Here is a 22,587-nt window from a genome sequence, read left to right as displayed (position 1 = left end):
CTCTCTTATTTTTTTTTTTCAAATTTTTATTAACAACTTCCATGATTATAAAAAATATCCCATGGTAATACCCTCCCCCCCCCCACTTTCCCCTTTGAAATTCCATTCTCCATCATATCCCCTCCCCCTCTCAATCAGTCTTTTATTTTGATGTCATGATCTTTTCTGCCTCGTATGTGTCAGGCACTGTGAGGTCGTGGATATCCAGGGCCTTGTGTTTCTCACTCCTGAGCCAGGAGCACCGCTCAGACCCTCTGCTCAGCCTGGCAGGTTGAGTGTCTCTCCAGCCCTGTTAGGATGTCCCACATGACCCTCCGTAGTTCAGCCTTGCAGATGTCATGTGCCCAGAACCAGCCAGCTCTCTCCAGAGCCCCTAGGCTGGCTGGGTGACCTTTTCTTCTCTACATCCCTCAGTTCCGGAAAACCAGTGGAGTGATCTCGTGTGCCCTAACTTACCATCCCCCAGCGTACTCCCACTACATGAAAATACAAATGTGTAAAACACACTGGCAGGTAACCGGGAAAGTCACTCCGTACCTCACAGAATACTTCACAGGCTCCATCAGTCATTCCCTAGAGTGCATAAAAATTTTCTGTGAAAAATAAGCACTTACCTGGAACCTTAAGAACCCATCTCCAGTGTAAAGGGAGGCATCGTGTATGCAGAAATCCAAAGCCTGGTCCACATAGCTGGAGCCCCAGGCAGATGGCAGATTGGGGTGGGCATCATAAGCACCCACTGAAGAGCGGTACCAGGAATATCCCACCCACCCTGACCCCACACACATAACCCTGAGCTAGGACAGCATCTTGGAACCATGGCATCAGCCCATGCCTACACTCACGCACACGCCAGTCGCTTGGGGAGCTTCCAAGTAGGTCTCCGTGGGGAGTGTTGGTCCCGACCAGGACCTTCTGCGCTGTGCTTTGTCAGGAGCCTTTCACATACACCTCCCGCTGACCGCGGCCAGACCCCGAGCCTCAAGCCTGAGCCCTTCTTGTTTGTGAGTAGCCCAGACAGGGCTAAAAACTCGGTGCACCTCCCATCCCAAGCCACTAGGAAGCCTGTGCCCCACGTCTGCCTATGTGAATGTGTGCACATGCATGTATATGTATGTTTCTGGCCATTCCCCATGAGCTGGGTCCCTGGCACACTCAGACCTCAGCATGACAGGCTACTAGGCTTCCAAAATCCCCATTGCTGAGCTAAAAATGACTTGAGGCTCTCGTTGGTTGGCTGGCTAGTCAGTCAGTCCATCCATCCATCAGTCAGTCATTTAATTTGTTTTGTTTTCCAGACTGACCTGGAATTCACTATGTAGTCTCAGGTGGCCTCGAACTCACGGCGATCCTCCTACCTCTGCCTCCCGAGTGCTGGGATTAAAGGTGTGCACCACCATGCCCAGCTAGTTATTACTATTACTGACAACTTCCATAATTATAGACAATAAAACCATGATAATTCTCCTCCCCCCACTTTCCCCTTCACAACTTCACTCTCTATCATATCCCCTCCTCCTCTCAATCACTGTCTTTTACTTTGTTGTCATCATCTTTTCCTCCTATTATGATGGTCTTATGTAGGTAGTGTCAGGCACTGTGAGGTCATGGATATCCTGGCCATGTTGTGTCTGGAACAGTGGACTGTAAGGAGTCCTACCCTTCCTTTGACTCTTAACATTTGTTTTTCTGCCACCTCTTCCACAATGGACCCTGGGCCTTGGAAGGTGTGATAGAGATGTTTCAGTGCTGAGCACTCCCCTGTCACTTCTCAGCACTGTGGTGCCTTCTGAGTCATCCTAGAGGTCACCACCATCTGAAAAGAGAAGCTCCTGTAACCGGAAGTGAGAGTAGCATTGATATATGGGTATGAGCATTAAGAGAAGTGCTTACCAGGCATTTTGGTGAGCGTAATGTATGCATTTAGACACCAGCAGACATTACACCCTTAGGGCTACTTTTCCCATCATAGATTTTCAGAATCAGGCATGTATTCCCTTCCATGGAGCAGGCCTCCAGTCCAATTAAGAGCAGTTGGTTTCCCCCATAATAGACATGCCATTATTGTACCTATTGGCTCATTTGGCCTGGCAGGCCCAACTTAAGGCTTGCAGTGCCCACTGTTGTTTATCTTCATCTCCACTGATGACTTCTCTCTCTCCCATTGAACTGCATGCAGCATAGCTTTTTCCAGCTTTCTATCAGCTGGTCTGTAGGGTTTTCAGCTCAGCTTCAGCAGGATTTCTCAGTGACCTTGCAGCCCTGGAGTCTTTAGCGGTCAGGTCTTACCATCTGTTCCTCGTGCGAAACCAGGAGACTTGGCAATGGCCTGTAATGTTTTGGGGGCATCAGGGACTCCCCCACCCCAGCCAGCTGGAAGGTATCCCATCCATGGCATTGAAAATTTTCTAGTAATAGTCTGTAGCTCCTGGATTCACCATTGTAGTTTGGTTTTTATTTTTCAAGGTAGGGTCTTGCTGTTGCCCAAGCTGACCTGGAATGGACTGTGTAGTCTCAGAGTGGCCTCAAACTCATGGCCATCCTCCTACCTTTGCCTCCTGAGTGCTGGGATTAAAGACATGTGCCACCACACCCAGCAGTTTGGTTTTTTCTTTTCTTTTTCTTTTTTTGAGAGGAGCTTGCTATGTAGCCTAGGCTGGCCTTCAGCTTACTATGTAACCCAGGTTGACTTTGAACTTATGATCTTCTTGCTTTGGCTAGATATGTGCCCTCACACTCAGTGAAAATATATACATATTTGGTTTTATTTATTTATTTGAGAGAGGGATGGGAAGAGAATGGGCGCACCAGGGCCTCCAGCCACTGCAAATGAACTCCAGACCCATGCGCCACCTTATACATCTGGATTACTTGGGTCCTGGGGAATCAAACAGAGGTCCTTTGGCTCTGTAGGCAAACGCCTTAACTGCTAAGCCATTTCTCCAGCCCACATATTTGGTTTTTTGAGGTAGGGTCTCTCTCTAGCCCAGGCGCACCTGAAGTTCACTATGTAGTCTGAGGATGGCCTCAAACTCATGTTGATCTTCCTTCCTCTGCCTCCCCAGTGCTGAGATTAACGGCATGCCCTACCACACCTTATATATTTTTAAATATTTTATTTTTATTTATTTTTTTGAGAGAGAGAGAAAGATACAGAAATAGGCAGGTAGAGCTCTTCTTCGGCGCTGCCTGTGGAGGTAGCTGCCATCTGCTTGGCATCATGGCTGCCCTCAGATACCTGGTGAAGCCCAAGATGGTCAAAAAGAGGACCAAGAAGTTCATCCGGCACCAGTCAGATCGATATGTCAAAATTAAGCATAACTGGCGGAAACCCAGAGGTATTGACAACAGGGTGCGGAGAAGATTCAAAGGCCAAATTCTGATGCCCAGCATTGGTTATGGGAGCTGCAAGAAAACAAAACACATGCTGCCCAGTGGCTTCCAGAAGTTCCTGGTCCACAACATCAAGGAGCTGGAAGAGCTCCTAATGTGCAACAAATCTTACTGTGCTGAGATTGCTCATAGCGTTTCTTCGAAGAATTGCAAAGCCATTGTGGAAAGAGCAGTCCAGCTGGCTATTAGAGTCACCAATCCCAACGCCAGGCTGCGCAGTGAAGAAAATAATAAACAGCTTGTGTACATCTTATATTTGCACTTAAATAAAACCAGGAAGCATGCTGTCTCTCCTAGTTAAAGAAAGAAAGAAAGAAAGAAAGAAAGAAAGAAAGAAAGAAAGAAAGAAAGAAAGAGAGAAAGAAAGGCAGGTAGAGAGAGAGAGAATGGGCATGCCAGGGCCTCCAGCATTGCAAACAAACTCTAGATGCATGCGCCCCCTGTGCATCTGGCTTACATGGGTCCTGGGGAATTGAACCTGGGTCCTTTGTCTTTGCAGGCAAGCATCTTAGCTGCTAAGTCATCTCTCCAGCCCCACACCTTATATTTTTTAGGAAAATGTTCTGATCATTGATTTCAAATCCTCCCTAACATCCTCCCTCCATTTTATTTCATGAGATTAAAAAGTTTAGAAAAGACCAGTTTACCAGGCCTTGCTTAAGTATTTTCTGCTAACACATGAAAACCAGTTAACAACTATTTTCTGCCTCCTCATCCATGTCAGCTCCTCCTATTCCAGAGATCAAGTCTTGGGTACTTGCTGGCCCTTCTGGGCTTGGGGAGGCTGGGCTGTACCCTGAACAATGCTCACTCTCTGTTACAGGGTGCAAATTACTAGCAGAATCTGATGTCCTCCTAAGTCACACCCCAGAGCCACCAGTGACTGCTTAATTAAATGAAACACCCACTCTAAAGTAATAAGCATGCTCCAGCCAGAGGCACTGGCCCTGTACCCTGGCTCCAAAGCAACCCATGTGTGCATGGAGAAGAGCTGAGAGCGCCTGTCCTAGCAAACGCTGGCCCTACCAAAGAGCCTCAGAACCCCAGTGGGTTTACAGGCAGTTGAGAGGCAGGTAGGAAGGACGTGATCAACAGCTAAACAATTAGGTGCATATTAATGGTGCCGTGTGATTAGTGAGCGTGAGCTCCGGAAGGCTTGTGAATTAGTTGAGAAGATCGGGGTACATCTTAATAAGGTTTCAGGCTCAGAGGAAAGTGCTGTGGAGGATGTCACTGAGCAGGTGCTATGTGAGTGTGAATCTAGAAGAAAGGGTCACAAGCCTCCAGGGGTGTTGTATTTGGCTTGTGGCAAGAACTTACTTAGTTTTGTATCAAAACGTGGAACTAACACACAGGGCCTCCTGCTGCCCAAGGCTTCGAGGACCCTCCACCTGGGACGTCCACGAAAATCTGGGCCCAGCCCCTGCTGCTATAGGGAGCCTGTGCCTGTCCCTGCTTCTCCCTTCCTTAGATTAGGAACAAGGCCTCCGTGCTTCTCAGTGCCTGGTTCTCGGACCACTGGCCAAAAATGCCTGTAGGCCCTATTAAAAACACGGATTCTGGAGCTGGGGGTGGTGGCACATGCCTTTAATCCCAACACTCAGGAGGTAGAGGGAGGAGGATCACCATTAGTTCCGGGCCACCCTGAGACTACATAGTGAATTCTAGGTCAGCTCTGGTCTTCCTCATGGAACTGCTTCCCAAGGCACTATCATGGAGGCAGTGAGCAGAGACTTCCAGGGAAAGGTGGGGTGCATGGGTGTGGCCACACCATCCACAGGGCCACTGGAATTGATACCGAAAATGTTCTTTTTGGGGAAGGGGTGTTTAGGGTAGGGTCTTGCTCTGGCCCAGATTGACCTGGTATTCACTATGTAGTCTTAGGCTGGCCTCAAACCCACAGCGGTCCTCCTACCTCTACCTCCCAAGTGCTGGGATTAAAGGTGTGTCCACCACACCCAACCTAAAAGCGTTCTTGGTGAGAAGCTGTGCCTGGCTCTTCACAAGCTGTCTCAGGCTCTGAGCACCCTTTCAAAGGTACAGGCACAATAGTATTCATTTGCCAAGGACAGCTGTGTTACCTGAGGGCAGTAAGTACATTTCCCTGCCCCTATCAGGGGGTACTTTCAGCTTCCTGTGAATCTGCTACCTGGCTGGGAAGACCCTGCAGCACACCAGCTTCCTGAGGGAGGAGGTGGGCATGGCTTGGTAATTTCCCATATCCAGTTCTGCAGAGCTGGTTTGATTGGCAGCCAGTTTGGTCTTCCATCTCCCCCTTTCCCAGCCTCCAAGGCTATTCAGTTCCTGGTCTGTGTCAAGGTCAGACATCAGTGGGGCAGAGATGGAGCCAGCCTGGCCTGTGTGCTCCACTCTTCAGAGCACCTGACTTCCCTCCCTCCTCCTAGCTCCCGTGCATAGAGCATCCCACCTCCATCACCCTTCCTCTCAGAGAGCATAGCATGAGGAAGGGAGGGTGCCTAAAGCCTCTCAGGTGAGCACCTGTGCCTCTCATGGAGCATAACTACATCTCCAGGCCATTGAGTCAGCAGCAGATGATAGCTCTGCCCCTCCCGGCCCTGACAGGGGATTGAGGACCAGGCTCCAGAGCACTGGGATCCCAGCTGGTCACAGAGAGGTCTTTGCCCGCCACAGCCATACTGGAGCACGTTCATCCTGACAGAGTCTGATGGCTACAGACGTGGCACCTTTTCCTAGTGGATCCAGGGGACTGGATGGATAGTCCGAGGATTCCCTTCCCTTCATAACTCAGGACACAGCTCACCTGCTCCTCAGGCCTTCTCTTATTTTTAGGACCTGTCAGGACCAAGATGGGCCCCAGAACAGCTCCCAATGCACACAGTGGCTGGAGGCCAAGCAGACAGGACCAGCTTTCTCATGTGTGTGAAATGGCAGTGCCCATATCCTCTTGCCCTTCCTTGGCATCCAGAGTGAATGGACAAGTCTGTGGAGAGACCTCGGTAGACAAAAAGTGACAGCCAGTTAGCAAGTCCATAGTGCCCAAGGAGTTTTGGGCCCCACATCTGTTTCTTTGGCCTGGGGGACACAGGAAGGAAGAGAGGCTGTTCTTCCACTGTTCTTCCAGAGCTACCAAACTCGGTCCATCACCCTTCACAAAGCCCGACCTTCCCCCAACCCTGCTCTCTCCTCACCACAGGGGATTCTGCAGAGCCTGCACTTGGGGAGGGAGGTTCTTGCTCCGCCTTCCAGCTGGCTCCTAGTAGGGTCTGGGATGGCATTTTCTTTTGTTGCTTTTGTTTTTCAAGGTAAGGTCTCACTGTAGCACAGGCTGACCTGGAATTCACTATGTACCCTCAGCTGGCCTCGAACTCATGACTCCCCTCCTACCTCTGCCTCTCGAGTGCTGGGATTAAAGGTGTGTGCCACCATGCCCAGCTTGGGATGACATTTTCATTTTTCTGTCCCCATGGGGTGGAATGCAGGTCCCCTGCTGCCCCACCTCTCTGCCCACGATACTTAGTTCACATCATAAAGTCTCAGAAAGAGAGTAATCCAGACCGGGCATGGTGGCACAACGCCTTTATCCCAGTGCTCAAGAGGCAGAGGTACAAGGATCGCCATGAGTTCGAGGCCACCCTGAGACTACATGGTGCATTCCAGGTCAGCCTGGGCTAGAGCGAGACCCTACCTCGGAAAACCAGAAAAGAGGAGGGGGGGGAATCCTATCCAAGGTCCTGAAGACAAGCTAGAAGCTAGGTGGGTGCGTGGGGCCTCTGTGTCCAGACTCCTCCCCACATCCAGGCTGTCCACCTCAACCTCACCGAGTGAGTATTGCTCCAAGGTTATGGAGATCATCTGTTCTGTTATTGTAATCATTCAAAGCTGATAGGCAATCTGTAGTTTCCCTACTATGCAGCCCCTTGGAGAGCCTCTCTGTAAGGCGGAGTCTGAAGTCCCCTGTGGGACAAACTACCCACACTCACGCAGACGTCCTCCCACCGTTGCTCACCTTCACTGGCTGCCATCCTCCAAGGACACTGGGCCCCTCTGGGGATGCCTTGGTCTCCCTTGCCAGTCCCAGGAGCTTTCTAACTGCCAGGACTAAAGAATCTCTTCCTCTTTGGCCTGCACCTACCCTCCCCAAGCCGTCTGACCTTTTTAAGGGGCGCTCCTGGCAGGCATTCTCATTCGCCTTTATATAGAGAGCCCTCAGGGGAGACCTCATGCCCAGAATGACAGGCCCTCTTTTAGCTGGACTGTCCCTGTGGACCAACCATCAGCACAAATCCTTCATCCCTTGGGCCATGCTGATTGCCACAGCCAGACCCACTGCATACACACAGCAGGCGGCCCCTCTGCTCCCCAAGAAACAGATCAGCTGTGGTCCTCACCCCAGGACAAAAGTTCCTCAGCAAGAGCCAGGGCACTGCCGTCTCGGGAAACTGAGGTCGAGGGAACAATTAGAAGTTGTCTGTGCTTCCAGTCCATCCGTGCCATGGGGTGAAGTCGCGGGGCTGCTTCCTCGGCCAGTGCCTCTTTGCACCTCACATGCGCCAGCTCCGAGTCAGTTTTGGGCCTTGAGGGGGAGTTCCCTGCTTCCCACGACCCAGGGCCCCTGTGTTCATGTTCACATACACACACCCCGCCCCGCCTCAGCTCCCCACGGAAACTGTCAAAGCCCTCCTAGATCAAGATCGCCCCTCTCCGTCTGTTCACCGGGTCCTGACCGCACTGGAGCCCACCTCTCTCCATCATGCTTGGGAGGAGCCAGCCAGCCATTATAAACCCTGATGGCTTATAATCATTAAGTGAATGACTGTGTGAATTTTCCACAATATTTATCTTTCCCCCCAAACCTCACGGGTTGGAGCTCTGGCATCAAATTCTTGGAACTCTGCCCACCACCGGGTACCATCTGGCTTTTTAGCTGAGGAAAAAAAAAAACACACACACACACACAGGCATGCGGGCATATTCTCCAGTGGCAGGGCAAGAGAAAAAGTGGCCATGCCAGGCGAAGGCCGTCACACCAGCTCAACCCTCTTCCCCCAAGGAAGCCAGTCCTGAGGAAGGCACAGAGGAGACAGTGGAAGAGGTGGCCATTTGTCTGGAGCCATGATCATGAGAGACAGCTAAACACTAAGCGGGAGATGGGCTTTGGATACAGATGACCTGAGCAATCCCTGCTGTGTCTAAATAGTTGTGAGAGTTGGGACAGTTTAGTCCCCCTTGACTTCAGTTTTCTTTTTTTTTTTTTAATTTTTTTTTAATTAATTATTTATTTATTTGAGAGCAACAGACACACAGAGAGAAAGACAGATAGAGGGAGAGAGAGAGAATGGGCGCGCCAGGGCTTCCAGCCACTGTAAACGAACTCCAGATGCGTGCGCCCCCTTGTGCATCTGGCTAACGTGGGACCTGGGGAACCGAGCCTCGAACCGGGGTCCTTAGGCTTCACAGGCAAGCGTTTAACCGCTAAGCCATCTCTCCAGCCCTAAATTTTTTTTTTATTGTTTATTTATTTGAGAGCAACAGACAGAGAGAGAAAGAGGCAAACAGAGAGAGAGAATGGGCGCGCCAGGGCCTCCAGCCACTGCAAACGAACTCCAGATGTGTAGCGCCCCCTTGTGCATCTGGCTAATGTGGGACCTGGGTAGTTGAGCCTCGAACCGGGGTCCTTAGGCTTCACAGGCAAGCGCTTAACCGCTAAGCCATCTCTCCAGCCCTGACTTCAGTTTTCTAAAGTAGAAATAAGCTGGTCATGGTGTCACACACCTTTAATCCCAGCACTCAGGAGGCAGAGGTAGGAGGATCGCCATGAGTTCGAGGCCACCCTGAGACTACATTGTAAATTCCAGGTCAGCCTGGCCTAGAGTGAGACCCTACCTCAAAAAACCAAAAATAAATAAATAAAGTAGAAACAGCAGCCAGGGTTACGGTGCATCTGGCCTAGGAGATGCCCCACAATGCTGGTTCCCCTGCTAACTCTCCAAACCTCTCTGGAGTGGTGGGCTTCAGATCTTCAGGGAATCTGAGAAAGTCCAGAGAGCTTGAGGGAGGCTCTGGGTAGAGAGATGTCAGCGTCCTCCGTCCCAGCCAACAGCACCCCTTCAGTTGCAGCCCTGGAGCCATCTTTCAGCTAGAGATGGGGTGACCACTAGGGATACTGTCTGCACCAGGTATGAATGCATAGGCCTTGTCCTAATTCCCAAGGTTGAAGGCAAAAGATGGTGTTGTGATGGTGGGATCAGCTGCCTGGGGAGCTGGTCTTGTGCTCTAGGTGGACACAGGCTCACTGTGGCAGGAGACATGATACGTGGAATTGCCAAGCTGTCAGACCACACCGCCTGGTAGTATAGGAGCCCTGCAGTGAGCAGTGAGCTGGGCCCCTCCCAGGTGCTTGATAGGGTTAGGACGGATTTTATTTCACTTCTGCTTTCCCCCATCTGGAGGTCAGGGGAAGAGAAGCTTATGGTTTTCCCTCCCAGAACTCCAGCAAGTATAGACCACAAGTCTCAGGTCTCTAACTAGGAAGTTCAGTTCATCACCCAAGCAGGGCCTGAGTACAGGCAGAAGGAGATTCAGAAAAGGAAGTTCATGGGTTCCTTCTTACACCTTGTTGCAGTCAGGTTCACATTGCTGGTAGAAATTGCCCAACCAAGAGCAGCTTGTGAGGAAAAAAAAGAGGTTTATTTCGACCTGCAGGCTCGAGGGGGAAGCTCCACGATGGCAGGGGAAAACAATGGCATGAGCAGAGAATGGGCATCACCCCCTGGCCAACATCAGGTGAACAATAGCAGCAGGAGAGTGTGCCAAACACTGGCAAGGGGACACTGGCTATAATACCCGTAAGCCTGCCCCCAACAATACACTACCTACAGAAGGCATTAATTCCCAAATCTCAATCAGCTGGGAACCTAGCATTCAGAACACCTAAGTTTATGGGGGACACCTGAATCAATCCACCACAGACCGATTTCCAGTTATCTTGAAAAAAAAAATAAAAGGAAGAGGAAGGTTTGCAGAGGGGACCTGAGGGTGCTTTCACGTGACAGTCACTGTGTTCAGGGAGTAAGGAGTGAACCCAAGAACTGCCTTCCAAGTGCGTCTGGTCATCTTCCTGTGGACAGGGTCAGGTCTTTTTATTTTTTAGTTTTTAAATTTTTTTGAGAAACACAGAAAGAGAGGGGGAAGAAAATGGGCACACCAGGGCCTCCAGCCACTGCAAATGAACTCCAGATGCATGCGCCCCCTTGTGCATCTGTCTTACTAGGGTACTGGGGAATCGAACCTGGGTCCTTAGGCTTTGCAGGCAAGTGTCTAAACAGCGAAGCCCTTTCTCCAGCTCAAGGCCAAGTTTTTGAGGCAGTCCTGGCGTGCCCCAGGCTCTCAAGAGTCTTTGTGTAATGCCTCTTGGACCTGGACTTCTGTTAACTTCCCCTTCCTTTCTCAAAGCTAATGCAGAGGAATCTAGAAGTCTCTACTTTGTGAGGCTTGCATCACAGCTGCCCTGGCACCTGCCCTCCCATAGCACAGAGTCCCTCAGCTCCATGCCACCCGCTTCCCAGCCATGGTAGACTGGATTTGCACCCTGCTGGGGAAGGGCTACTTGGGAATCCTGGATGCCAAACCCCCAGGATCAGTGACTTTTAAAAGAGCAGCCCGCCTTGGCTTTCTTTGAAATCATCCTCGTAGGTTCCCCATCATCAGAAATGACCAACATTTCCGTGAGTGCCTTAGCCGAGGTTGCTCTAGCACCCACATAAGGCCAGGGCGCATCTGCACCAGGCACGCCAAGCAAGTGCCCAGAGGCCTGTACTACCTCTGGGTTACCCAAACGGAGACACGAGGCCTTGCCGACTTCCCCCTGTTCCGTAGCCGCCTGGCTACGGTGGGATTCCTCCTGAAGTTTGGCCCTTCCACCCACTGCCTCTGCTCGGGCTTCAGTGTCTTCCTGGGGACACAGACTCGGCTCCCACCCAGAGCAGGTCGAACGCAGCGACCGATGAGGTTTTCTGCTCAACAGTGTGACGAGATAAGAGCAGGATTTATGGGTGGGCTCCTGGTGCTATAGAAGCTTGCATGTTTAGGACAGCCTGGGAATCACCTGTCCCTTGTCCTTCAGTCTTCAATCCACTCTGCACACATCTCCCAGGTTCCTTCAGCGTGGGGGAGGGCAGGGTGGAGCTGACACTGAGACATAAAGACCTCCCTCACTGCCATAGAGCGGGTCAGTGCACTGCAGAGGCACCCCAGCTTCGTCATTCTTTCTGCGCCACAGAAACGGGATGGCATCTTCATCCTGGCTAGGGTGGTTCCTGTGGCCTGAAGGCCTGTCTGGCACAAGCCCCCTGGGCCACAGACTCCTCCCATTCTCTGGCTCAGCCCCTTACTGGCTGGTCTTTAGCAGCGTCACTGATCATCTTCTGCCCCAAAGGAAGTCACTTGTGAGCGCTCCTTACCCACTTGGCGTGAGAGTGCCCTCCTCTGCATGGCATCACGCCTCTTGTCTTCAGTTCCATCAGAGCAGCTGTGGCAGCAGCTCACTGGGCTTGGCGCACACATGTGCAAGATCGGTTTCGATGCAACACCTGTTAGGCTCCTCTGGAAGTCATCTCCTGCAACGTGACTGATCCCTCGTGTTTGACAGGAAGTACTTGAACTCTCATAAGAAGTGTTAGGACAAGCCGGGTGTGGTGGCTTTAATCCCAGCACTTGGGAGGCAGAGGTAGGAGGATCACCGAGAGTTCGAGGCCACCCTGACACTACATAGTTAATTCCAGGTCAGCCTGGACCAGAGTGAGACCCTACCTGGAAAACCACCCCCTCCAAAATAAAAGAGAAAAAAGAGAAAAAAAGGTGTTAGGGTCATTGCTGGGCTCATGGGGGCAGTGGCTGTCAGGTAAGATAGTGTCATCGCAAGGTGTACTGTGTGCTTCTCTAGACCCAGCTACTCAAGGTTGAAACAGGAAGATCACTTCAGCCCAGGAGCTTGAGCCGGTCTGGGTGACATAGTAAGACCCCATCCAAAAAAAATTAAAAAAAAAAAACATAAAGGAATGGTATTGGGCTGAAGGGGTGGCATAGCGGTTAAGGCATTTGCCTGCAAAGCCGAAGGACCTAGGTTCGATTCCCAAGGACCCACGTTAGCCAGATTCACAAGGGGGCACACATGTCTCGAGTTTGTTTGCAGTGGCTGGAAGCCCTGTCATGGCCATTCTCTTTCTCTGTCAAATACATAAAAATAAAATATTTTAAAGAGTATTGACTTAGCATTTCTTCCACGGAGGCTTTGGGTCGCGTTGTAGCCCCAGGGCATTTGGAGGACAGGTGGGCCGGGCTGTGGTAGGAGTCAGGTGGTCAGTGCCTATGCCTGTTGAATGTGTTGACTGCACATAGAATGTACTTTGAGAAATGCTGTGACTCTCCATTGATCAAGGCATAAAGGACACAGTCTCCTCCCTGTCCCTGAGCCCACGGTGCCTCAGAGCTCACCTCCTTGCTGTATGTGAAGACCCGAGCGTTGCAATTCAAGATAGGCAACAATTACAACAAGAGAAATCTCCCCAACCCAAACGTCCCCAGCCACTGGAGGAATAAGAAATAGAATCCTTGAGCCTGTCCTCCCTACATTTCAAGGGCATGTTGCAAGTTCAACAGGGAGGGGTTCATACTGAGTCGCTATTAACCCCAATTAGCTTTTAACCCCTAGCAAGTCAACAGGAGCAGCCCTGCGGGCTTGAGCATTCATCCCTTTCTTATTTGAAGTGCCCTCCAGGATCAACCCAGACAGCTCAGCTGTGCAGTTGGCATGTGGCCATCTCTGGCAGAATCCACTCCCCTGGTCCTGATACTCCAAGCCCTCCCATTCCGTCAGCCCCGTACTTACTATTTAGGGTAACCCAACCTTCTGAGACCTGGTGCTTTAGAAGAGATACTTTCTTTAAAATTTTTATTTATTTATTTGAGAGTGATAGAGAGATAAAGAGGCAGAGAGAGAGAGAGAGAATGGGTGTGCCAGGGCCTCCAGCCACTGCAAATGAACTCCAGGTGCATGCACCATTTTGTGCATCTAGCTAACATGAGTCCTGGGGAATCAAGTCTTGAACCGGGGTCCTTAGGCTTCACAGGCAAGCACTTAACCGCTAAGCCATGTCTCCAGCCCTAGAAGAGATACTTTTATCACCTTGCTAGATAAACAGATCTGTCAACAGAAGTTACCATGCAGCCCTGGAACAAGAGGGCACCTAGGCAGGGCTGCTAGAGACCTCAGGAGCTGACGGGTGGAGTGGAGAAAAAAACTACTGATGCTGAATTCTTAGAAATGCCTTCCCACCCTAATGTGAACACAGAAACGGAAACAAAACCTCACTTTTAGAAGAAAAACAAAGCCGGTAGGGTTCATAGCGGCCCGCAGTACGTGTGACACACCCTCCTTGGGCTTCAGGGATAAGGAGGGCATCACGGGAGCCGGGACACTGGCACTTCCTCTACCGTCTATCATTTGCACCCACAGATGGGCAGCGGGGCTGGGAGGAGCCCTTGGAGAACTGAGGCCTGGCCCTCATGGGTGTTTCCCAGGGTCTCACTGCAGAAGGTGACTGGGGTGTCACTGTTCACCCCAGGACTTGCTTTGGGATGGAGCTGCTCACAAGGGTCTTAGGATGTTCTCCCTGCCCATGGCCAGCACTGCAGCAACCGCATTTTCTCCTGTCTTTCCTCCAAGAAAAAGACGCCACCCTCCTCTACCTCTTTCTTGAGAAAAGCGAGCGGGCACTGGGAGCACTGTTGAATTCCACCGAGTCCGAAGTTCTGACCGAGCTTGCAGTCTCTGCTCAGCCAGGGAGGCGGCGGCTCACAGGCTGCAGGGTTCACGTCAAGGTACTTTAGTGTGGACAGTCGGTGGCTGTCGGTCTGTGACTGGGAATTCTACCCAAAAGTAGGGATGGAAAGAACCTCTCCTTTGGAGACCTTTAGGCCCCCCCTCTTCAGGTGTGTCATTGTGCTGGTTTGATTCAGGTGTCCCCCCCCATCAACTCAGGTGTTCTGAATGCCAGGTTCTCAGCTGATGGAGATTTGGGAATTAGCGCCTTCTGGAGGCGGTGTATTGCTGGGAACAGGCTTATAGGTGTTATAGCCAGTGTTTGGCACACTCTCCTGTTGCTATTGTCCACCTTATGTTGGCCAGGGGGTGATACCCACCCTCTGCTCATGCCATCATTTCCTCCTGCCATCCTAGAGCTTCCCCTCGAGCCTGTAAGCCCAAATAAACTTTTTCCCTCACAAGCTGCTGTCGGTTGGGTGATTTCTACCAGCAGTGTGAACCTGACTGCAACAGTCCTCTAAGACATCACCTCTGGGGGCCCTTGTGGCCCCACAGCATGGTCACAGGCCAGAGGAAATGCTTCCTTTGTGGGATGCTGGGCACTGCTGCTGTGGGCAGCCAAGCGCCCCAAGTTTCTCACAGATGCATTTCTCTCCTCACGGGTGAATGTGATGTCCCCCTGAAGACACGTAAACTCAAATCAAACATGTTGATTTCGTATTTATTTCTTTTGGCAGTGCCAGGGCTGGAACCCAGGGCTTCGCGTACACGAGGCGCTCTACCACTGAGCTACACCTCCCAGCCCCTGAAGTGTTCGGGGAAGAGGTGTCACCTGACATAGTGACCGTTCTCAGCACCGTCCACCACAGATGTACTTCTGAAGGCTTTGCCTGCCCTTGGCCAAACACTGGCCATGGTGGGGGGCGGGGCTCCAGAGTGACGGCTTCCCCTACCCCCCAGACGGTCCTCCCAGCTGGCTGAGTGTTCTGCACGTACTTGGTGCTTACCCGTCCCGTGTGGGCAGAGTCTTCCCTGGGTGCTCTGACAGACAAGGACCTGATCCTTGCCCCCTGCGGGACTCAAGTCAGGTGCTGCTGCCGGTGTTGGTGCCCCTGGTGATTGAGTCACGAGCCGCAGGAGGCCAGAAGTAACTGCAAGGGAGGCTGGCACGTGGGCAGGCTTTGACGGTGGGGCCAGGGAAGGTGATGATGGAGGTTCTCTTGTTAACAAGAGACTCGGCAGGGTGAGAATTAGCTTGATGACAGGGGAATGGGGGCGGGGGGGGCCAGGCGGGTCACGCCAGGCCAGCAGGAGCAGCCTCACACGGGGCGAATGTAGTGGTGGGGGTTTGCACTGAAGACGAGGCCTTGTCTGCTCTTCCTCTGCTACTTTGGTACCCCCCCTCCCGAATGGCTCCAGTCCCTCTGTCTCCACATGGGAAAGGGGAGGGCATCACCACACCTGCCCTGGTGGCTTTGCAGGCCAGACGCCCTGGGAGTGAAAGCAACTGTATGTGTGTGCTTCGTGAGTGTGGAAGGGCCCGTGGCATTCAGTAGTGATAGCATCACAGGGAGCTTGGATAATGACCCAGATGGCAAAAAGGACCAACAAACAGCTGAAGGAGAACAGGGTCAAGAGTGAATGATAGGCCAGGGGTGGCGGCGCACGCCTTTAGTCCCAGCACTCGGGAGGCAGAGGTAGGAGTATCGCCATGAGTTCGAAGCCACCCTGAGACCGCATAGTGAATTCCAGGTCGGCCTGGGCTAGAGTGAGACCCTACCTCAAAACAACAAAAAAAAAAGAGTGAATGATAGGCACCTAGAGACTCCTGGCAGGTGGTAGGACGTAGGGATTTTGCAACCTTAGGAGAGAGTTCATTTGAGATTGATACTGAATCTTAAGTTTTTATTTCTTTTCTCTGGCCAGAAAGATTTGGGGACTGAGAGCATAGCTGTCTGTTTTCTTTCTTTTGTTTTGTTTTGGTTTGAGATAATATCTCCTGTATCTCAGATTGTCCTTGAACTCACTATGTAGCCTAGGATGACCTTGAAGAACTCCTGGTCCTCTGCCTCCACTGCCCAGGGTCTGCGGTCACAGGCACGGGCCACTGTGCTCACTGTACCTGCTGGAGATTGAAGCCAGGGCTTCTTGCGTGCTGGGCGAGCGCTCTGCCAAGCGAGCTGCAGCCCCAGCGCCGAGTAACGCTTACTTCTGTGGCGTTCCCACCTGCTGAGCAAAGGACGGCTGCCTTGCCAATCCCAAGCTCATTTTGCATGTAAAGCATGGCTAAGTGAGTTGGAGCCTTTCTTCAGGGAGCACCAAGTGTTGTGGGATCAGACCAGAGAAAATGCGGTGCGTAGTGAGCACAGCTCGGGCACGTCAAGATCTTTTTCTTTCTTTCTTTAATTTTATTTTTGTTTGTTTATTTGAGACAGAGAGAATGGGCACGCCAGAGCCTCCAGCCACTGCAAATGAACTCCAGATCAGATGCATGTGGTGCCTTGTGTATCTGGCTTACGTGAGTCCTGGGGAATCGAACCAAGGTCCTTTGGCTTTGCAAGCAAACACCTTAACTGCTAAGCCATCTCTCCAGCCCGAGGCAAGGCATCTTGGTTTGAGGATCTGCCTTTTATAAAGGTTGGGATGGTGGCTGAGCAGTTAAAGACACTTGCTTGCTAGCCTGCTGGCTCAAGTTCAGTCCCCCAGCACCCACATAAAGCCAGACCCAACGTAACACATGCATCTGTGTTCCTGTTGTGCCTACTACGGCAGTGGGCAGCAGAAAAATCCACAAGCTCTCAGGCCAGTTAGACTGGCACACGTGTAACAGCAAAAACAACACGAGAGTGTCTCAAAAAAAAAAAAAAAAAAAAACTAGAAGGAAAGAGCAAGCACACCCTGAGGTCGTCCTCTGACTACACGTACACGATGCCACACACACACACACACACACACACACACACACACACACACACACACATTTCCCAAAAAAATCTTTCTTTAAATCTTGTAAGTAGCAAGAGAGTGAAGAGTCCAGTCACAAGCTGAGCCTTCAGGACACAGGCCGCCATGCTGGGCCTCTGCAAAGCCATGCATGCGCTGTCTGGGGAACCTCCAGGACCAGCCCCGCTAAGCCATGGGAGACTGCTGAGCGCTGCCCTCTGTCTTCCAGCCAGTGGTCTGAAGAGCCGGTGACCCTGTGGTATCCTGGAAGTGGGTCACAGGGGGTGCAGACGAGGAGCTCTCCCTGCCCCCCACTCTGTTCTAGAGGCTCCTCTCGGGAAGAGGCTGGGGAAACAAGATACCTGGTGGACCTGCGCTAGGCGCACGTGGTACACGCAGCATTTGTCCCGCTGTAGCAAGGGGCTGTGCGGCGGCACTGCCGGGAAGCTCGTCTGCCAGATTTGTGACTTCTGGACTTGGACGGAATAAATTTTACAGTTTGGAGCCACCCAATTTTGGGATTTGTAATAACAACCACAGAAAGCAGTGGAGGGGTTGGAGATGGCCAGACCGTGGCCCCTGAGCATCTGGAGTGGGGAGTATGGTTCATCTGCATAGGGGAGACAGGTGGACAGGCTATAAAGTCCAGGCCGTTTTAAAAGAGGGGTAGCTGCGCGCTGCCTACAGTGCCTTGGGAACACGAGCTGCCGCGTGCCCATCAAGACTCCGGCAGTGCTGCTGTGGGCCCTGTGGTGTGCAGCAAACTCGCTGACCCAGAAAGGAAGAGATTTGAGCAGCCCCATTTGCCCCCTCCCGGTCTGTCTCAGACTTTTATTCCCAGAAACCAGCCTGAAGATTTCATTAGAAATCAAAGAGCTATTCATTCTTTTTCTTCTTCTTTTATTTTTTATTTTAAAGAAGCACACGTGGTTGCTCTGACTGGTGTCCCTGCGTTCAGTAACAAGCGGGGCGACAAGTCCTTGAACAGAGACTGAGTTGTACCTGACCAATGGCGTTTGGGGGTTGGAAAAATTGCTCGGGAGCCAACTAATTTATAATGTCATCCGGGCTAGACTGGAAGACCCGGGAGGATAGGCTGTCTCTCGGCTTGCTGTCTCGTCTTTTTTGTAAGAGGCAAACAAAGCAGCAAGGGCCACGCTGGGCTGGTGAGTGAGGCCTCAGCGAGGGGCTCTGCCCTGCTGGACCCCCCGGGAGACTGGGGCCAGTCCTTTGGCCCAAGCCCATCTCTTTCCCCACCTCCTGTCCTGTCTTCTGTCCTCTGTCACTCCAGCTGCCCGCGCCTGAGTTCTGAGCTCTAATTTGCAAAGGACACCTGTTCCTTAATTATTAGCCCTACGTTCTCATCTGGGCTCCCTCCGCCGCGCCAGCTCGCACCCTGGGCAAGGGCTGCTGTTTGGCAGTCTGTGTGCTGGCTGTGACTCAGTGGGCCCCGAGTTCTTCCAGCCACTGCACAGCCGGCGGGGTGGGGTGGGACTCAAACCGCCTGAGAGAGCCCGTCATCACCAGTTCCCACTCTTGAGGACACACTCACCCATTCTGGCTCCTAGATTTCTACTTCCTGTCACTGACTCGACCCCTCGCACATACCTTTCCCCGCCTCTTAGAGGAGTAAGTGCGTGGTCTAACCACACAGGGACCCTCAGCAGCTGGGATTCTACCCTGTAGAGTTTCACGAAACAGCCTCAGTGCCCTGGGATCTTCACAAACGTGCACTGAGAAAGACTGTGAAGCCGGATGAGGCCTCTGAGCAAGGGTTCCTGGAGGGGAGGCCCTGGGGCTTGGCAGCCCAGAATTCTTTACTGTCCTCGGGCATGATTCTGCAATCCCCACCCTGTTTCTGTGTGGTGGATCACTCATCGTGTGTGCATGCATGCCCGTGTTTTCTTGGGGGTTAGTGTGGTCACATGCATGCACATGTAGCGGTCACAGCACATCTTTGGATGTTAGTCCTTCTCTCTTGTTCGAGTCAGGGTCTCTCATAATGTCACCACGGTGCTCACCAGGCTAGCTGGCTCTTGGGGTTCCACGAAGTCTCCAGTTTCTACCTCCTGTCTTTTTTGTTTGTTTGTTTGTTTTTCGAGGTAGGGTCTCACTCTGGCTCAGGCTGACCTGGAATTCACTATGTAGTCTCAGGGTGGCCTCGAACTCACGGCGATCCTCCTACCCTCCTGCCTCCCGAGTGCTGGGATTAAAGGCGTGTGCCACCACGCCCGGCTCTACCTCCTGTCTTGCAGGCACACTGGGACTACGGGTGCTAGTGCCCAGTGTCCGGCTTGACGTGGGCTCTGGGGATCCAAACTCAGGTATTCATGCTGGCACAGCAAATGCTATCTCCACCAAGCCCTGTCCCCAGCCCTGTACTGGAACATTCTAAAATCAGGTTCTAAGATGAAATCTGACCTTTCACATAAGTCACTCCAAGATTTCTGGCTCCCACTGATGGGCATCGTATTGACAGCTGGAGCAGTCACAGGTCAGAGGTGAATCGCCCAAACCACTGGGCACACCGAGAGCCCAGTTTCCAGCAGGGCATAGTTACTAGGAACATTTGTGGCAAGTGGTTTTGTGTTTATACTTCTACCCTTCTCCCTCCTTCAAAAGAGAAATTCATCAGTGGAAAGTTTTCCCTGAAGTGGTAATTTTCCTAAATGACTTACTGATGGTGCCGCATACAGGAGCGCTGGGCCAGAGGTGGTGGCATGGTGGCTGTGCCTGCGTTAGTTACTGGGACCCAGCTTCCCTCCCTGGACCTGACAGGCATCTGACAGCTGCCCTTGGCTTTGCAGGATCCTTCCCACTGCCTTCCACTGTCATCCTAGCCTCACCAAACACATCTGCTTCTCCCCTGCCCTGAATGGAAGCAGGGCCGGTTCTGAGGCACCCAGCAGAAACTGTTCCTTCCAGAAGTCTCCCAGCGTCGTCAGTGACTTCCAGGACCCCTTCACCCACCCCAGCTAATTAGAGCCCTTTCCTGAGGTGCCACTTGAGTCCTCTGTCACTCACTCTCACAGTGATGATGGACTTGGATAAGAGGTCACCCCCACATTGCTCTCCTTGTGGCAGGGTGGGGAGAGGGGGGAGGTGGAGTGGGCTCACCCCCATCCTGCGGAGCTCCCTCCTGCCTGTCACTGGTACTGGCCCCAGGCTTGGCAGCTTTGATGGAGAGAGCCCCGACTCCCTTCAGCAGGCCCCTCCTCGTGTTGCTGGGGCTGCCTGTTCCTTCTGCCGCATGTCTGGTGACTGTCATTAGCATTAACGTGATGAAACGGCACAGTGTTAATGTTAATAAGGTCGGATGCTGCGCCTGCTTCCGAGTGGCAGATTGGAAACGGTACTGTCGCCTTAAGTCCAATGAGCAGCTTTAAATTCCTCTGCTCCACGAGCAGCCTGCCCCAGCCCTTCCCACCCGACTGCTCTGCCATGCTCACCAGTTGCTCTTGGAAAGAGGCTCCACGTGGCCCACAGACCAGTTTCTAAGGCAGGGTTCAATTAAAAAATATATAATTTTTTTTTTGCCCGGTTCCCCAAAGAAAGAACTAATTCCACAGACGCCCCCTCAGCAGCTCACCTCCCACCCCCGGCTTCTATGTAGCTCAGGGTGACCTTGAACTTCTTCATTGTTGCTTCTTTTCAAGGCAGGGTCTCGCTTTAGTTCAGGCTGACCTGGGCTTCCCTCTGTCACCTTGAGCTCAGGGCAGTCGTCCTACCTCAGCCTCCTGAGTGCTGGGATAAGAGGCTCAAAGGCGGGCGCCACCGTGGCTGGCTTTTCATCTTCTTACTTTTAAGTTGACTTATTCTCTGTGGGGGCAGGGCATGGCACATGTGTGAAGGTCAGGATAACCTTCAGATCAGGCCTCACTCTCCACATCATTTCTGTAGGTGAACCTGGGGTTACAGAGGCCCACTACAGTTCCCATCTTCTATGTGGGGGTTTGAACTCAGGTACTCTGAGTTGCATGGCAAGGACTTTATCCACTGAGCCATCTCCTCGGCCTGACCTAGAGTTTCTGATTCCTCTGCCTCTGTCTCCTGAGTCCTAGGGTTACAGGCATGTGCCAACACGCCCAGTTTATTGGGTGCTGGGAATGGAACCCAGGGCTTCGTGCAGGCTAGGCAAGCGCTCCTCTCAACTGAGCCTGACATCCCATGTCTTCTGATATGGCGCTCTCCTTGTCAATCTGGGCCATTTCTCTAGGTCACCCTGGTGACACTGGCTCTAATCCTACGGGTATCTCTTACATGTAAGCAGGAGCTGTGGCTGAAGGATGACAGTCTTATGAGTGTTTTTCTCCAGACCCTTCTAAAGGGGCATCCTCTCCACTGCCTGCCTGTCAGAGCCACCTCACAGCCATCCCGGCTTCAGTCCATGCTCTCTGCAGCCCAGTGCCAGGCTGAGCCTCCCCTGTGGGTGCCTGCTAGAGAGAACAGGGAAGAATGAGTCAGGTTCCCAGGTGGAGCCTGGTCTTACCTAGTGACAGTAGTAGCTAGCACCTGACCTGAAAGTATGAGCAGAGGCTGAGAGGTGGGGCTCTGGATCTCCCAGCCTGGCGCCCTGCCCTTTAAGGTTTGTTCACAGCAATGCCAAAGGACCCTTGGGAGTCTGCCACCAAGTGCAAGTATACTCCTGGGTTAGAGTGGCACCTTAGCTGTGTGCACCCAGTGCTGTCCCCCACAGACAGCCTGCCGTGTTCAGCCCCCCTTCGCACACCCCCTCACTGTTGCTTTCATCCCCCAGGCTGCGTTCACTCTCCTCCTCGGACCTTTCACCTTCTTCGATGTCCAAAAGACCAAGTACTTGCAGATCTTGACCTCTCTGATGAGATGGATTGGTGAGTCTAAAAAACATCCCAACTATCCGCCCTGCGCCCCCATCCCTTCCTCCACCTCTTCCAAGAGGTCAAGCAAGCTCCTGGCTGGAATATGCGGGAGGGTGACTTCCATTCACCCAACCTGCCTGGTCCTCTGACCTTTCCAGAGAGCAAGGAGAAGGCGGGTGCTCTGTCTGCTGGGAAAATTTAGTACCAAAAAAGATGAGTGACTTTTTCCAGGTCACATTGAGTGGATAGAACTGGGCTAAGACCTGCACTGCTAATTCTGGGGCCAGCCTTTCACGTGACCACACGGGTTTGGGCTATGGCCTCCTGGAGGGGACAGAATGGCACCACAGTACCTTCTCAGGGCTGTGCTAGGTGGTACAGTTGTCAAGTGCGGTGGCCCGTGATAGCAGCCACTCTGCACCGAGTCCTGGGCCACTTAGACACCCCATCCACAGTGGTTTCTATGTGACCGGCGCCTGCGACATGACAGCAAGCACTGTTGTCTGTAGCGGAAGGTTGCGTGTCTTCCCCATAGATAGTAAGGAGCCTGTTCACTTCTCCCACACTGTCCTGCCAGCCACCCTCAGGGCAAGAGGCCAGCTGCTTGTG

General features: G+C 52.3%; 2 protein-coding genes across 3 annotated transcripts in view; both read left to right on the top strand.

The window, feature by feature from the left end:
• Tmem104 (transmembrane protein 104) overlaps positions 1–22,587 on the top strand; it is a 73,678-nt gene that overhangs the window by 30,510 nt on the left and 20,581 nt on the right. For both annotated transcript variants that reach the window (XM_004655672.3, XM_045158607.1), the window contains exon 9: positions 21,897–21,990. In XM_004655672.3, coding sequence (XP_004655729.2) covers positions 21,897–21,990 — 94 coding nt within the window. The remainder of the gene's footprint in view (positions 1–21,896; positions 21,991–22,587) is intronic.
• LOC105943807 (60S ribosomal protein L32-like) lies at positions 3,221–17,520 on the top strand. The gene is made up of 2 exons (XM_045158397.1): positions 3,221–3,636; positions 17,466–17,520. Exons 1-2 carry the CDS (start codon positions 3,221–3,223, stop codon positions 17,518–17,520), a joined length of 471 nt encoding a protein of 156 aa, XP_045014332.1.

The sequence above is a fragment of the Jaculus jaculus genome, chromosome 9, assembly GCF_020740685.1.
Source record: "Jaculus jaculus isolate mJacJac1 chromosome 9, mJacJac1.mat.Y.cur, whole genome shotgun sequence".
In the NCBI taxonomy this organism is placed as follows: domain Eukaryota; kingdom Metazoa; phylum Chordata; class Mammalia; order Rodentia; family Dipodidae; genus Jaculus; species Jaculus jaculus.
The sequence above is the reverse complement of the archived record's forward strand: the minus strand, read 5'-3'. Positions and strand labels throughout refer to the sequence as shown.

Coding starts and splice junctions, on each gene's coding strand:
- LOC105943807 (XM_045158397.1), top strand. CDS start 3,221: ATGGCTGCCCTCAGATACCTGGTGAAGCCCAAGATGGTCAAAAAGAGG. Junction 3,637..17,465: donor GAAAATAATAAACAGCTTGT/GTACATCTTATA, acceptor ACTCTGTTCTAG/AGGCTCCTCTCGGGAAGAGG.